We start from the raw sequence: 14,103 nt of genomic DNA, 5'->3' as shown, positions 1-14,103 counted from the left end.
TGCGTGAGGCCAAGGATTCAATCACCAGTACTGCAAAATTTAAGAATGAGAGGAAGTCAACCAGAGACAAGATGAATCTGACACCAACAGAAAGATGTGGTAAGTTAAAAACTGTAAATATGAAATTGGGCAAATCTGCATGATTATATGATTTTACCCCCTGGATTGCTTGCCATCTAGGTATAGAAATAGAAAATCGATTGTCTGAACTTTTTTTTTTTTTTAAAGTGGCAATGGTAGGTCAAGGGAGAAAAACAGATGAAAACACTGGTAAGAAAGTAGAGTATACTTGAAATAATTCAGGCTTGGTGAGGGAAGGAAATGAAGGTAGGAGAGATTAAAGTCAAAGGCTGGGAAAAATCAATGGGTTTCATTTAGTGAGAGAAGATGGAAAGACAAGAAAATATTTTAAATATGAGAGAATTTTAGAGATTATGATATTAGAGGTGGCAATAGAGGTATGAAAACAAGCAATTGTGAAGCTGGACTGTCTACTGTGGCATACATTTCCAAGGCAATAAGAAGTGAAGGAGCTAAAATATAAATGTGTGCCAGGAACTAAATCAATGAAGAAAGAATATTCTATATGTCAAAAGAGAAGATGGATGAGGACAGATAATAAACAATTTCAAATGGGGAGAAGTTACTGAAAGAGACTAGGCTTTTTTCCCCAGACATGGTCCTCACTGTTGTCCAGGCTGACGCTGAACTCCTGAACTTCAGTGTCCCTCCTGCCTCAGCCTCGTAAGTGCTGGGATTACAAGCAGATGCCACTGCACTCAGCTTTTTTGGTTTTTAGACATACAATACATTTAAAAGTTTTATTTTCTCATTGAAACTGACAATATAAATAATTACTTGGAGTCACATTATTCCTCTAATTTTTTCACAAAGAATATTCCATTTACTATGTAGTTCATGGTCTTCTGGGTATGTTCTAAGTAAAATGTTTGTCAGCATGGTAGTTTCAGTTGGGCAAAACTTGCTGCCAATAAAACTTGAATTTAACTTGTCACATATTGCCAGTGGTAACCAATGATCAGGTGCTTCAATATTGCAGATTTCAATTCTTCCATTCTTTATATCTATGAATAATTTAATTTCCAAGTGTGATTGCTCATATAACACATTCAAAGTAGTGTCTATACTAAACTTCGGTGTTTTGCCATATATCCATTCCCAAGTTTGTAGTTCTTTGGCTTTGCTATTTATTCCAGGAAACAGTGTTTCATCTGTTGGATTTATTAGATTAATGTGATTATCAATTTGATGATAAGCAGCATACTCTGCAGCAATAGCATTTATCAGTACTTCACAGGTCAGAGTGGGATCTTTTTCCAAAAGATTTTTCACTAAAGAAGGTATGCTAGTAGTGGCATTGCTCTTGATCCCTCGGTAAGGGCTCTTTAGTGAAGAAGACAAAGAGGTTCCATCAGTACTACATAATAAGGTACAATGGTGATAAGCAGTAGTCCGGCCAATCTTTGAGGCTGTTCCTGAGATTTTAAACTGACCATCAAGTAAAAGGTCAAATCTTTTGGTAGCCTGAACATCCAGCTGGGGTTGGACAGCATTCAGTGCTCTCACAATTAATTTCAGATTGTCCATTCTATCATACTTTTTTTTGGTTGTAAAGAAAGTCAAATTGATATTACCCATATCATGGTAGACTGTTCCTCCTCCACTTCTTCTCCTAGCCAGTTTTATACCTTCTTCTCTCATCAGATTCAGGTTACATTCTTGCCAGGGATTTTGATGCCTACCAATCACAACACAGGGAGAATTTCTCCAAAAGAAAAGAACTGGCTTGCCTTCTAGGTTTACATGATCATGGATCCAGTCTTCTACAGCCAGATTTTGATATACATCATTGGAAATTGACTGTAAAATGAGCCCACCTCTTGTAGTGTTTTTAAAGCCTGCTGCTGGAACCTTGTGATTACAAAGCAACTGGAAGCAGTTCTTCACTGAAAATGGGATCAGCATGCTTTTAAAAATGGAAGACAAACAAATTAATTCAATGAAAAAAGGAAAATTAAATTCTACCTTCTAGCTATCAGTTATTGGTTATTTGATTCAAACTTAACCAGGTGTCCAGTCCGATTGTTTTTCTTGCCTGTTAGCTTTTTAGTCTTTGCAACTCTATACAAAGTACTTTAAAAAAAAAAATGAAGATAAAATTCAATAATTTCAGTTGAAATGAAGGCACATACTTTTCAAACAAAAAAGGATGCAGCAAATACATTACACATACCAAAGTCAAACAAATTATTTTGAATTCATAATACATGCTCATTGAAAAAAAAAATGAGGAAACAACAGGTAAGCAAAAGAACAGAAAACATAATCCCACTGCTGAAAAGAACCACAATTAACATTTTGGTATAAACAACCCATTTTATGTCTTCTGGGAATTATGTATATACATATAAATGATTTTTTATTTTTATTTTTAAGATGATGTCTTACTATATTGCCCAGACTGGCCTCAAACTCCTGAGTTCAAATGACCTTCCTGTCTCAGCATCCCAAGTAGCTGGGACTACAGGTGTATACATCATTGTGCCTGGCTCTCGTTCAACATTAAATCTATTTTAAAATCAGGTTTAATGACTGTGTAATATTTTGTTATTAAATATATCAGTTCACAAGTTCAAGGCCAGTCACAATGTATAACTTAGCAAAACCCTTCTCAAATTAAAAGCACTGGGCTGGTCATGTAGCTCAGTGACTAGCATATGTAAAGCCCTAGGTTCAACTGCCAGTACCATTAAAAAAAAAAAAAAAAAAAAAAAAAAGCCAGTTTACTCAGTTTCTTAGTCTATATTGCTTTTTTCCTAGTTTTCCTATATTATCAACAATGCATTCATGAACGTCTCTATGGAAAGTTCTAATTATGTCTTTACAATGTTATAAAAATAATTCCTATTTCAACTTGGAATATATGATTTACTGCCAGCATAACTTTTACTTAGGTCAATATTAAATTAGTATGAATTAAAGAAAGGCTAGACTAGAGACTAGAAAAGAAAACTAGTTTATACCTTCCCCTAAGAAATATCTGGAGAGTTTAATAGAGGAAGGGATACTTGAACAGTGTTGAAATTTGATGGTTGATGGGAGTAGCATATGCAAAGGCATATACAAAGGCTGAAACTATCAGAATCTTCTACTACTAAGGCATGTTTTGGGTACTCCTTCCTAAGAGACAGTTACACTGACAGTATTCTAGCTCCATTGATGCTCACAGCTCTACTGTCCTAGGAAGTTGCTGCACTCAGATTGCATTTCTTTGGTTAATCTCCTTGTTCTTGGTTCTGTTTGAGTTTGATAAAGTCTTATACTCATTCAATAAATATTTATGGAGTGCCTGCTAGGCACAGGTAGTAAGAAGACAGAGAAGGGAGGAGACAAGTTCATGTAATCCTAAAACATATGGATTCTCTGTGAAGGCAACTATGATCTACTGATATGTTTTAAGCAGAAAAGTGTTGAGTCACACAAAACTATCTCCACAGTGTTGTGCATGGATTAAAGAAAGGCTAGACTAGAGACAAAAAGAGTAGTTAACTGATAATGTACAGATCTCACAGGAAGAGGAGGTATGGGGTGAAAATATTTGGTTCATTTAATTGTGTTGAACTTAAGTGTCTATGATTATTTGTCAGCCAATGGGACAGGGCTGAAAAGAAAGTAACTAAGGCCATGGGAGAAGATTAGATTGTCTCAGGAGGGTTCTGTAAGCAGACACAGAGTCTTCAACACAACCCTAAAGAGCAGCAACATTTAACAGATATAAAGAGAAGGGAGGGAGAGCTCCCAAAGAAAACTGAGAAAAATAAGAAGAAAAATTTTAAATAGGGCATTATGGAAGTTTCAAGGAGGTAAGATGCTGAAAATAGATCTTCATTAAGAAAGTTATTAGTGATCTTGGCAAGAACCAGGTATGCTGAGTGACTAGAGGGTCCACAGTGATTCAATGAATATATTCTAGTTGTAAAATGGAGAAGCTAGGGCAATAGAAGAAATGTGAAGTTAGGAGATAACCTAACATGCAAGAGACCAAAGCATGTTTAGATGTTGCTGGTAGGACAACTGGAAGAAGAGGGTAACATTGGTGAAGGGAGCTCCTTGAGAAAGTGATGGTGCTGGGATCTAGAGTTCAGAAGGAGCAGAAAGGATCCCCTTCCAATGTGATCCAAGGGAGAAACAATGACAAATGGGTCGGTGGTATATTGGACACTAATGAGCCAGAAAGTGTTTGTGGAAGACCTCGTGACATACTCTTGTTAATATGTGCAGAGTGTGGCAGGATAGCAAAGTAGTTAAGATCTTAAATTTTAATTCTGGCTCTGCTGCTTACGAACTGAATAACCCTAGGAAAGTAGTTAACTTCTGGCTGCTTCAACTGTCTCAGACCTCACAGAATGGTTAAGAGAATTAGATGTTATTACACATAAACCATTCCTGTCTGGCCAATATGAACTGCATGGAAATGTTAATTGTTATTATAGTGTTCCTTCCCATCTCTGTTTTTCTGTTCCAGGCATAAAACATTACGTTCTCTCAAGTGTACAATGACTCATAACCAAGATGCAATAAAGTGGCATTTACTTTGAAAAATTAACCATAATCCACAAAATATTGGTCAAAAATAATATTTTCTAGGGTTCTATAACTGATCTGATTCATGTATTGATCCAATGTATGGATCATGAATTGATCTAATTTATGTATTTTAATAGTGCCAAACTCTCCATTCATCCAGGCACTGTGTACATATTATGAATGAAACACAACCCAGCAAAGGTATTAATTTGACAAATTCTGCATCAACTATATGACATGTACTCTTCTTACCACTTGGGATTTATCAGTAAGCCAAGTAATTAAGGGGGGTAAGGTCTTTAGGACAAAGAAAAACTAAAGCTGGGAGAGGGAAGACTGAAAATGTATATGCAAGAATCATTAGGCTTCAATTTCAAATAGGATTGTTAAACTACTCATCTTTAAAAAAGATGGCATGGGAACAAAGATTAAGGAGTTAGGTTGAATGCTTATGTAACAAACTATTCTAGGCCTCAGTGAGAATGAAACATTATAACTGGGCCCTAAAGGATAACAAGATCACACAGAGAAAAGTGGAAAGAAAGGTATGTCCAAGAAAACCTAAATGTGAACTTACTGATTTACAGAGAGAACCATAAACTATTCACCAGAGAGAGATTCCTCTAGACTTGCCCAACTCTTGCTATAGGACTACAGGTAAGGCTATTTATCTTAACTTTGGTAAATATGCATCAGAACCAAAAGACTGAGTTATATGATCTCAATATCAGATAGGATGGGTCCAGAGGAAACCACCTCAATTCCTGGGACCAGGAAAGATTCTACTCTTAAGCCAGGATAGTGTTTACTCCTCGGGGAGCTTTGGATTCGCTGGGACAGGTGTGCCTCTCTTTGGCTCTATGCTCCTGTGGCAGATAGGTACGGACTAAATGATAGTTGCCAGGATATAGCTAAGACTTTGAAAGACTAGCAAAATTTTTTTTAAAATCGCTTTGCATATCTACTCTAACCCTGTAATTACGAACCGTACACGTTTTCTTCAGAAGACGCTCTCATGTCCCTGTTCTGCGGGACACTTTGTTGTCACTGTGCACTGCCAAACATACTTCCCCATCACCAAACAGAAAACAGATTTAAAAAAACAAAAAAGCATAATCCCGGCTAATCATAAAACCTTACCCAGACTTTTACTTTGCCACCTGACACACACGACCGGGGCTCGGGATCGGCCGCTCTTAACAGAGCCACCAGGTCGTGCCGAGCGCGGAGCACATGCTGCAGAGCCTGCAGCACCAGCCGCTGAAGGCCAGAGGCGCGCGCACGCAGAACCCGTCTCGGGGATCTTTGTCCTGACCCGCCGCCCGAAGAACCCCGAGCGCCCCGCTGGGCCCGTTGCCACCCGCCACCACGCGCCGTTCGCGTTAGATCCGCTTCCGGCTTCTCTCACCTGCTGCTTCCGGTAGCACCTACCCGCCGGGGAGGACTGGTACCCGAGAAGAACGAGTCGACCCCGGGTGCTCAGCGGCTGCGCACGCGACGCGCACCACCCCAAGCCCCGCCCACGAGCAGAGGCGGTGCCCTGGACCGGCCCGCCCACGAGGGCCGGAGGAGGCGTGGCTACTTCCCGAGCGTGCCCTGTTTGCCTGGGAGGTCGCCGGGCGGGGTTCCTAAGGCTCCCTCGGGACGTGCCAACTAAAGCAAAACCACATTTGAGACAGGGTCGCAGGCCACGTTTGAATAAAAGTATCTAAAGTTTTAAAGTCCCAGCTCAGATGGCAGTTCGCTGTGTGAGAGCACAGAGATAACAGCCGTCCCGGGGCGAAGGTAGGAGAGGCAGGTGCGCCAGGTGGAAGGGACATTTCGTAGGCTTGTTCAGGGGGAGTCCCCAGAAACCCAAAGCACTCAGGTCACAGCCCGCAAGAGTACCAGCAAGTGCTCTTTACTGACTGCGTGGACTCTCAGTCCAATTGGCAGGTAACTCAAAAGGGAAAATTCAAATCATTTTTGAAAGACAAATTGCATTTAAAGGAATAAACATTGGCATTCGCAACACAGAGATGGTAATAAGTTGGACTGAGTGGATCAAAAAGCAGACACATTGGGTTGTACTCATTGTTGGCAAGAAAGTCCTTCCCTTCAGCCAGATGGGAAATTCTCTCAAAAGCCAAGATTTCAGCTAGTTATTGCAGTGTGATAAAGCACCTCAAACATCATGACTTATTATCTCTAAGAATTATGTGAACAAGCTGGTTTCACCTGGGTTTACCCTTGTGGCTCCATTCAGCAAGGGGTGGCTGAGCTGAGGGGGTCCAAGATGATCCTTATTCACACTCTGGCACTTGGTGTAGGCTACCTGCTGGAGCAGCTCAGTTCAGCATCTGGAGGCAGCACTTGAGAAAGCCAGTGGAGAGTTAAGGGATAGGATGATGGCCCCCTGTGAAGAGCAGGCTGTGCCCTGCTCCAAATTACTCCATGTTGTGTAGAACAGCAGTGCCTTGCCCTTAGTCACTCCATTTTATAAAGCAACAGTTTGTCCTGAGCTACTCCAATTTGAATGTCAGTGCCAAGGCAGAATGACTTGGTAACTTGTCTTGGCAAATAGATAATCATCATATTTTGGACATACAGAACTTTTTGAAAAGAATAACCCTCAGCTACACAGCACAATCATAAGGCACACACTGATAAATTAATTAGTCATGCTAATAAAAATGACCACCTGTGGGGCTAGGATTATGGCTCAATGGTAGCAGTGCTTGCCTAGCATGTGTGAGGCATGGATATACCACTGCATATACATAATAAGTAAAATAAAGGTCCATTAACAACTGAAAAATATTTTTTTCAAAAAAAGTCTATTAAAAAATGACCACCTGTGAATTTATTAAATTAGAAGCACATGTATGAATGGACAATCAAATGCATATCAGAAAAACCGGGCTCATGAGTTTATTGTAGTCACCAGATATAACCCCCTCACCTAAGGCCCATAAAAGGAGGAGTACCCTCCTGGACATGGCAGCACTCTGACCCTGTCACTAATCATGAGTCCTGCCCACAATGCCACATCAATGGACTTTGGACTCTGTCCCCAGGGTTCAGCTCAGTGTTTCTCCTGCCCACGACAAGACAAGGCCCACGTCAAATGACCCTGTTAAGTGCCTACCTTCTGGACTCTCAACTTATGAGAACTGGTTCCTTAAACACTGATCTCACCACCTGCAATGACTCTTTGCCTTTGCACCTGCTGTCTACCTTTTTTCTCACTGCAGCCTTTGGAAACCTGTGGCCACTTTAACCCTTCGTTAGCATTTCTGTGATGTATGTACATCACTGTGTGAAGCCTGATGTGTGACTTGAGTACTACAGATATTATTAAGATTGGGATGGAATAAAAGAACTTGTGACTGCTCCACTCATGACACCAAGTGAACTGTGAGTATTTTCAGTGAATTAATCCCAATGAAAGTGATATAGTTTGTGAATTTACAGTTATTCAATAAATTTGACATTGTGGAAAGACACAAACATGTCTAGCCTATGTTAATGGCATAGCCCACTCATGACAACCCCATTTCTTGGTGAGAGGACCCCAAAGAATTTGTGACCATCTCTTTCAATTTTCCACAAAAACCAGTCCCTACTTCAGTTAGAAGGGTATCCACCAAGACTTATCTCTTGGAGTAAGCAGCATTCTGTGTTCACAGTTGGCAATGCTGATACCATAAATGATAGGGCTGAGTCTTATATTATGCAGGTAGAAATGGATTCTTTTCAGTAGGAATTTTCCTAGTAATTGATAGTAGGCCCATAATGTTGTCACTCTCTGTATTGTTTCCTTCCAAATTTGATTTCTCTAAAGTAGTTTATTTTTCCTCTTCTTTCCTTCTGAGGTGGTTATAGAGAATCCTATTCTTTTCTCCCTGCTCTAAGATTTCTGTTCCTTGGCTATTGTTACCCGCTTTCCTACTTCTTCAGCTTCTCCCCTGGAACTTTTCAGCAATACTCTAATATGCTTCACAAATCCTCCAGAGAACTCATTTCCCCTTCTAACTTTCAATGTGTTTACTCCCTTTCAGAGCAAGGCTTCTTGGAAGAGTCACTATATATACAATATCTACTTCCTCACTTCTTATTCAACCCACTCCAAAATGGCTTTTGCCCCATTTATTCCACCACAAATGCTTTTGCTAAGACCACTGTGACATTCGTGTTGCTGGATCCAGTGGACTTTTTTGGTCTTCACCTAACCTTTCTGTTCACTGGCTCCACCTAGAAAGACTCCCATAGACAACCTTTATATTATCAACTTGGTTTTCCTTTGGCCTCATTACCAACTTCTCAGTACCCTCTGACAGTTGCCCTTGCTCTGATCAGCCCCTAAATGTTGCAGTTCCTCATATCTTCACCTTCCCACAAATGTGCTCCTTAAACAATCACATTTATTCCCATGACTTTAAATACCAACTTGATACCACTATCATCATCCATTGGACAATCATGTAACTGCAGAAATTATAAATGTCATATCCTTGGAGAAGTCTTCCTAGTTCCCAGAATCAAAATCAACTTTATGTGTTATTTCTCCTGTTACATCTCTCTTAATTTTTTTTTACGTTTTCTTCATAGCATATCTTATGTAATTTCTTTATATGTTTTGGCTGGTAGACAGACAGAAAGCACTGTGAAGGCAGTAGCTATTTTATCCACTGCCATATCTCCAGCACCAAGCATAGTGCCAGCCTTGGTGAACAATGAATTCTTTTTTTCTTTTCCAAAGAATTATGTTTTGTAAGTGACAAAAAGCATTGTTTTACTCATTTATGTATCATTTGACAATTCTGGTTCTTTTTACTTTAGGCTCAATATTCCCTTCAAATACATTTAGCATTTGTCTGTTATTTTTAAAAATGAATATTGAGGAGATTATGCAGTGGGCATTACAGACAGTTGTTAAATACTACAGTACAGGAACATGTTCCAACTGTGTGTGTGTGTGTGTGTGTGTGTGTGTGTGTGTGTGTGTTACTGGGGATGGAACCCTTGCACTTACTGGGCAAACACTCTACCACTGAGCTAAACAAAATATACTAGGGGTGTAGCTCAGTGGTAGAGCATGTGCTTAGTATGTGTGAGGCTCTGGAATCAAGTCCCAGCACCAAAAAACAAACAAACAAACAACATGCATAATATAATTATAGGTCACTCTCTGTATGGATATAAAATGGTTTTAATTTCATCTAACATTACTTGGAACAACACTGCTGTTTCACACTGCCATGTATTTCAATAACTGATATGTAAAACAAATTTTGAACACTAGGTTGTTTTTGTTATACAAAATATTGGAATATAACTTTTTAGCATCTGCAAGATATGCTGTGATATTTGGAAAGAACTATTTTCTAACTTTGAAATGAATTCCACATGAGAGAAAGTTTTAAAAGAAAAATTTTAAATGTGAAATGCTTCTGAAGCTATGTAATTTATTGGTTGGTGTAGAGTTTATCTGCAGGAATCTTTTACAGAACAGAAATGCAAATTATAGGAAGGCAAAGTATCCTAAGGAAAAATCCCAAATTGAAGACGCAACATACAAAAATGGTACAGCAGAAATATCATAAAATACTGGTGTGGAATTTCTTGAACACTCTGCCCCTCCCACCACCACTTGTTAAAGAAATTCATAAAAAGCATAGCAAAAAGTTTTGCATTTCAAATACTGTTACTAAAATATTCTATTTTTTAACAAAGATAGAATATAATCCCAGAGAAATCTGCCTTGAATTTTGGAAGGCTATTTTTTTTCCCTTAAAGCAACTGCATATTGCTTTATATAATATCTACAAATACATTTAGCATTTTTCTGTTACAAAATATTTTTATTCCCTGAAATCATGCCTTTTCCTCTTTTTAAAATATGAATATTGAGAAGATTATGCAGTTGGGTATTACAGAGTTATTAAATATTACAGTACAGGAACAAGTTCAAATGTCTGTGTATGTGTGTATATTAGTTACTGAGGGTGGAACCCAGGACCTTGCACAGTTTTTGCACCATCAAAAAATATAGTTTAAGATGACTCATAAATAATAAAATATAAGATACCAACCTTCCTTCATTTTGTTAGATTTTCCTAATAAGGCTCAGTTCTCATTTAACACCTCCACTTATCAAAGGCAGTTTTTGGATTTTTTTGGTAATATGTGTATGATACTTCATTCCACATCTGTCATTTCTAGTCCATCACTTTCTTTAACATATACCACTGAACCCAAGGCTTTCTTTGAAAAAGATCCTGGGCCAATTCCTTCAATTCTTGAAAAGTTTTCTTGGTTTGTGTCTTCTAACCTTATTTTCTTGGTGTTTTGAAATAACAGAGTCACTGGTTTCAACCTGCTTTTCTCAGTCCCTTGCATTAAGTGACTGTCCACTTTTGAATCCATTCGCATGGCAGATACCTGAGTAGTAGATTTACTAAATGAAAATCCCATTGGGACAGTTGAACAAATATCAAGGTTGTTTGAAGACACCTTTTTAAGTAATTGAAACGTTTCTTCAATTTGATTACTGAAAAAAAAAATGTAGGTAACAAGTGAATACAATAGGAATTTTGACAACTTCATGGCAATGTTGGTTTGGATAGAATGTCATGGTAGAATGTCATTTTACTATAAATAAAAAGTAAAATTGACTTTTACCTTTCAGTATTTACATTTTCTTTGTGGAAGTGTTTGTAGGTTTATAAAGTCCCTTGAAAGTCTTTTTAAAAAGGAATTTGCCTGACATTATGTTTATCACCTTTCAGTAAATAACAGAACTTCTCTTAGTCTTGTCTTGTTATGGGCCAGGCTATATGGACAATGACCAAATAGACTCAATTTTACCCTGATATTCCACATCATATAAGAAATGCTTCTCCCATGGGAATACCCTGCCTCTGTACCTATTAACAGTTGCTTATTAGTATAGTATAGCATGTCTGACAACACAAAATAGCAATTCTTATACAATGAAAGATTCTCTTTTTGTTTTCCATTTTTCCTGGACAATGTACACTGTCAGAGATTGACTATTTATTTGTTTATTTATGGTGCTGGGGATTGAATCCAGGACCTTGTGCATATGAGGAAAGCATTCTACCAACTGAGCTATATCCTCAGCCCCCAGATGTTAGGCTTTTAGGTAATGATTGGATCATGAGGATTCTGACCTCATTAGTGGATTAATCCATTAATAGCTGAATAGACTACTGGGGTGTGGGACCTAGTTAGAAGAAGGTCATTTGGGACATGTCCTACCTTCTCCCTGGTCCCTTACTTCTTCTTTCTCTCTCTCTACTTATTGGCTACCATGTGCTGAGCAGCTTTCCTCCATCACACCCTTCGACCATCTTGTTCTGCCTAATCTCAGGCCCAAAGCCATGAAGTTGGCCTACCAAAGACTGAATCCTTGGAAACCATGAGCCAATAAAACAACATATTGCATTTGAAATAAATCTAAAATAATGGTAATTTATTTAATTATCAATTTGCACATTAAACTTCATTCTAATAGAGGAATTAAGGAAGAACCAAATATCAGGGCAGATTTGTCCATGAAAGTCTCACTTTAACTTCCTCCAGAGTCCTGAGGACATGAAGAAAGAACAAGTGTGTTGGGGGCTTCTTTGGCCCAGCATTCAGGTTGCTATTCAAGAGGAAATCTTGAATGTGTATGGAAGAATAAAGGTCCATGAAGATTAAATGAATTTAGACAAAAAGAACAAAGAGGCTTATTTTATCAGATATTAAGATATGCTACAAAATCAAAGTAACAAAAGCAATCTTGTACAGGTGCAGAAACAAATAAAGGAAGAAAAGAACATGACAGAGCTGCAACTTGGACCTAGGTATATTCATGAACCTCACATGTGCTACAGGAGGCACTATAAGGCAATGGAGATTGAGCACACTAAGTTTGGTATGTTGGCACTGTGAACACTGGCTCACCATGTGGACCATGAAGCAATCACATAGGATCCTGTGAAAGTAAAGGAGGATCCCTATCTTACATATAAAAGTAAAGTTCAAATGTAGAAAAGACCTGAATGTGAATGGTAGAACTAAAAATACAATTGAAGAAAACATAGAACAATTTGTTTGTCACCTTGGGGTGGAGAAGGATTTCTTTCTTTCCTTTTTTGGAGAAGGATTTCTTGAACAAGTCTTAAAGAATTTAGATTGGAGTCTCATAATTAATAATTTCTATCAGTGAAAAAACCATACATAAAAAGGAATAAAAGTTTGAAAGGAGATATTTGCTATCTAAAGATGACAGGCATAATAGCTGCAGTATTGGAAAGAACTACAAATCAATAAGAATAAAGAAAATCCAAGAGAAAAATGGGCAAAGGATATAAAGACATAATTCATAGATTGAGGAATCCCAAGTGTGTTATGAATACATAAGAGATGTTCAAATTTAGTAGGAATTGGAAATCCAAGTTTACTGACATTATGGTCGACTAGAAATGTGGATAGTACTGAACATTAAGGAGAATGTGGTATGACATGAAACCTTGTGCACTGCAGGTGGAGTCATTTTTGACTCTTCTTTATCTTATATTCCATGTCCAATCTGTCAATGGATCTTGTTTCTACTTCTACCATGGCCTATACTGTAGTTTTCTAACAGTTTTGCTTTTATTTTTATTTTTTAGTTGTGGTTGGACACAATATCTTTATATATTTATTTATTTTTATGTGGTGCTGAGGATCAAACCCAGGGCCCTGCACTTGCTAGGCGAGCGCTCTACCGCTGAGCTACATCTCCAGCCCCAGCCCCAGTTTTGCCTTTTTAAACATAAGCCAGATCACATCAATCTCCACTCAGCATACTCTAGTTGCTTTCCATCTCAGACAAAAAGCCAAATTTTCCACATATCTAGTCCTCACCTGTGGGAGGCAGAATAATGGCCCCCAAAGACCAGCTGACCCAGAGGTGGGAAGATGACACTGGATTAGTTGGGTGGCACCAATATAATCACAGGGGTCTCTATAAGTGAATGAGGAAGGGAAGAAGGTAGGTGTCAGAGTGATGTAATGTGGGAAGGACTTGTTGACTTTGAAGACAGACAAGGACTACAAGCCAGGGAATCACGAGCAGCCTGTAGAAGTTGAAAAGGTAAGAAATCTTAGTTTTAGCTCAGTGAGAACCAATTTGGATTTCTAACCTTAAGAACCATATAATAGGGGCTGTGGCTGTGGCTCAGTGGCAGCGCACGTGCCTGGTATGTGTGAGGCACTGGGTTCGATTCTCAGCAACCACATATTAAAAAAAAAAATAAAGATCTATCAGCAACTAAAAAAATATTAAAAAATAACCATATAATAATAAACTTGTTTAAAGCACTAAGTTTGTGGCAAATTGTAGCAACGAAAACTAACATACCAGTTAACACTCTCCCCTAGCCCTCTTTTCTCCTGCCCCAGCTGTATGAGCTCACTGATGTTCTTAAAGTATGTGCTGTGGCAAATCTGCATCTGCTTCCA

The 14,103-nt window shown here is 38.5% G+C and overlaps 2 protein-coding genes across 3 annotated transcripts; both read right to left on the bottom strand.

Moving 5' to 3' along the window:
- Positions 1 to 47: 47 nt before the first annotated feature.
- On the bottom strand, positions 48 to 6,104 carry Lipt1 (lipoyltransferase 1). Of its 2 annotated transcripts, none has more exons than XM_076833339.2 (2): positions 6,017 to 6,104; positions 48 to 1,987 (listed from the first exon to the last, which is right to left on the bottom strand). In XM_076833339.2, exon 2 carries the CDS (start codon positions 1,984 to 1,986, stop codon positions 865 to 867), a length of 1,122 nt encoding a protein of 373 aa, XP_076689454.2. In that variant the 5' UTR covers position 1,987; positions 6,017 to 6,104; the 3' UTR covers positions 48 to 864. The 2 variants fall into 2 exon arrangements, with proteins under 2 accessions (XP_076689454.2, XP_076689455.2); XM_076833340.2 differs by lacking the exon at positions 6,017 to 6,104 and adding an exon at positions 5,749 to 5,975.
- A 4,684-nt stretch (positions 6,105 to 10,788) lies between these two features.
- On the bottom strand, positions 10,789 to 11,064 carry C14H2orf15 (chromosome 14 C2orf15 homolog). Its single transcript, XM_076833669.1, has one exon. It carries the CDS (start codon positions 11,062 to 11,064, stop codon positions 10,789 to 10,791), a length of 276 nt encoding a protein of 91 aa, XP_076689784.1.
- Between the last annotated feature and the right edge of the window lie 3,039 nt (positions 11,065 to 14,103).

This window comes from Callospermophilus lateralis, chromosome 14, assembly GCF_048772815.1.
Source record: "Callospermophilus lateralis isolate mCalLat2 chromosome 14, mCalLat2.hap1, whole genome shotgun sequence".
Classification (NCBI taxonomy): Eukaryota; Metazoa; Chordata; class Mammalia; order Rodentia; family Sciuridae; genus Callospermophilus; species Callospermophilus lateralis.
This window is presented reverse-complemented; position numbering and strand designations above follow the sequence as displayed.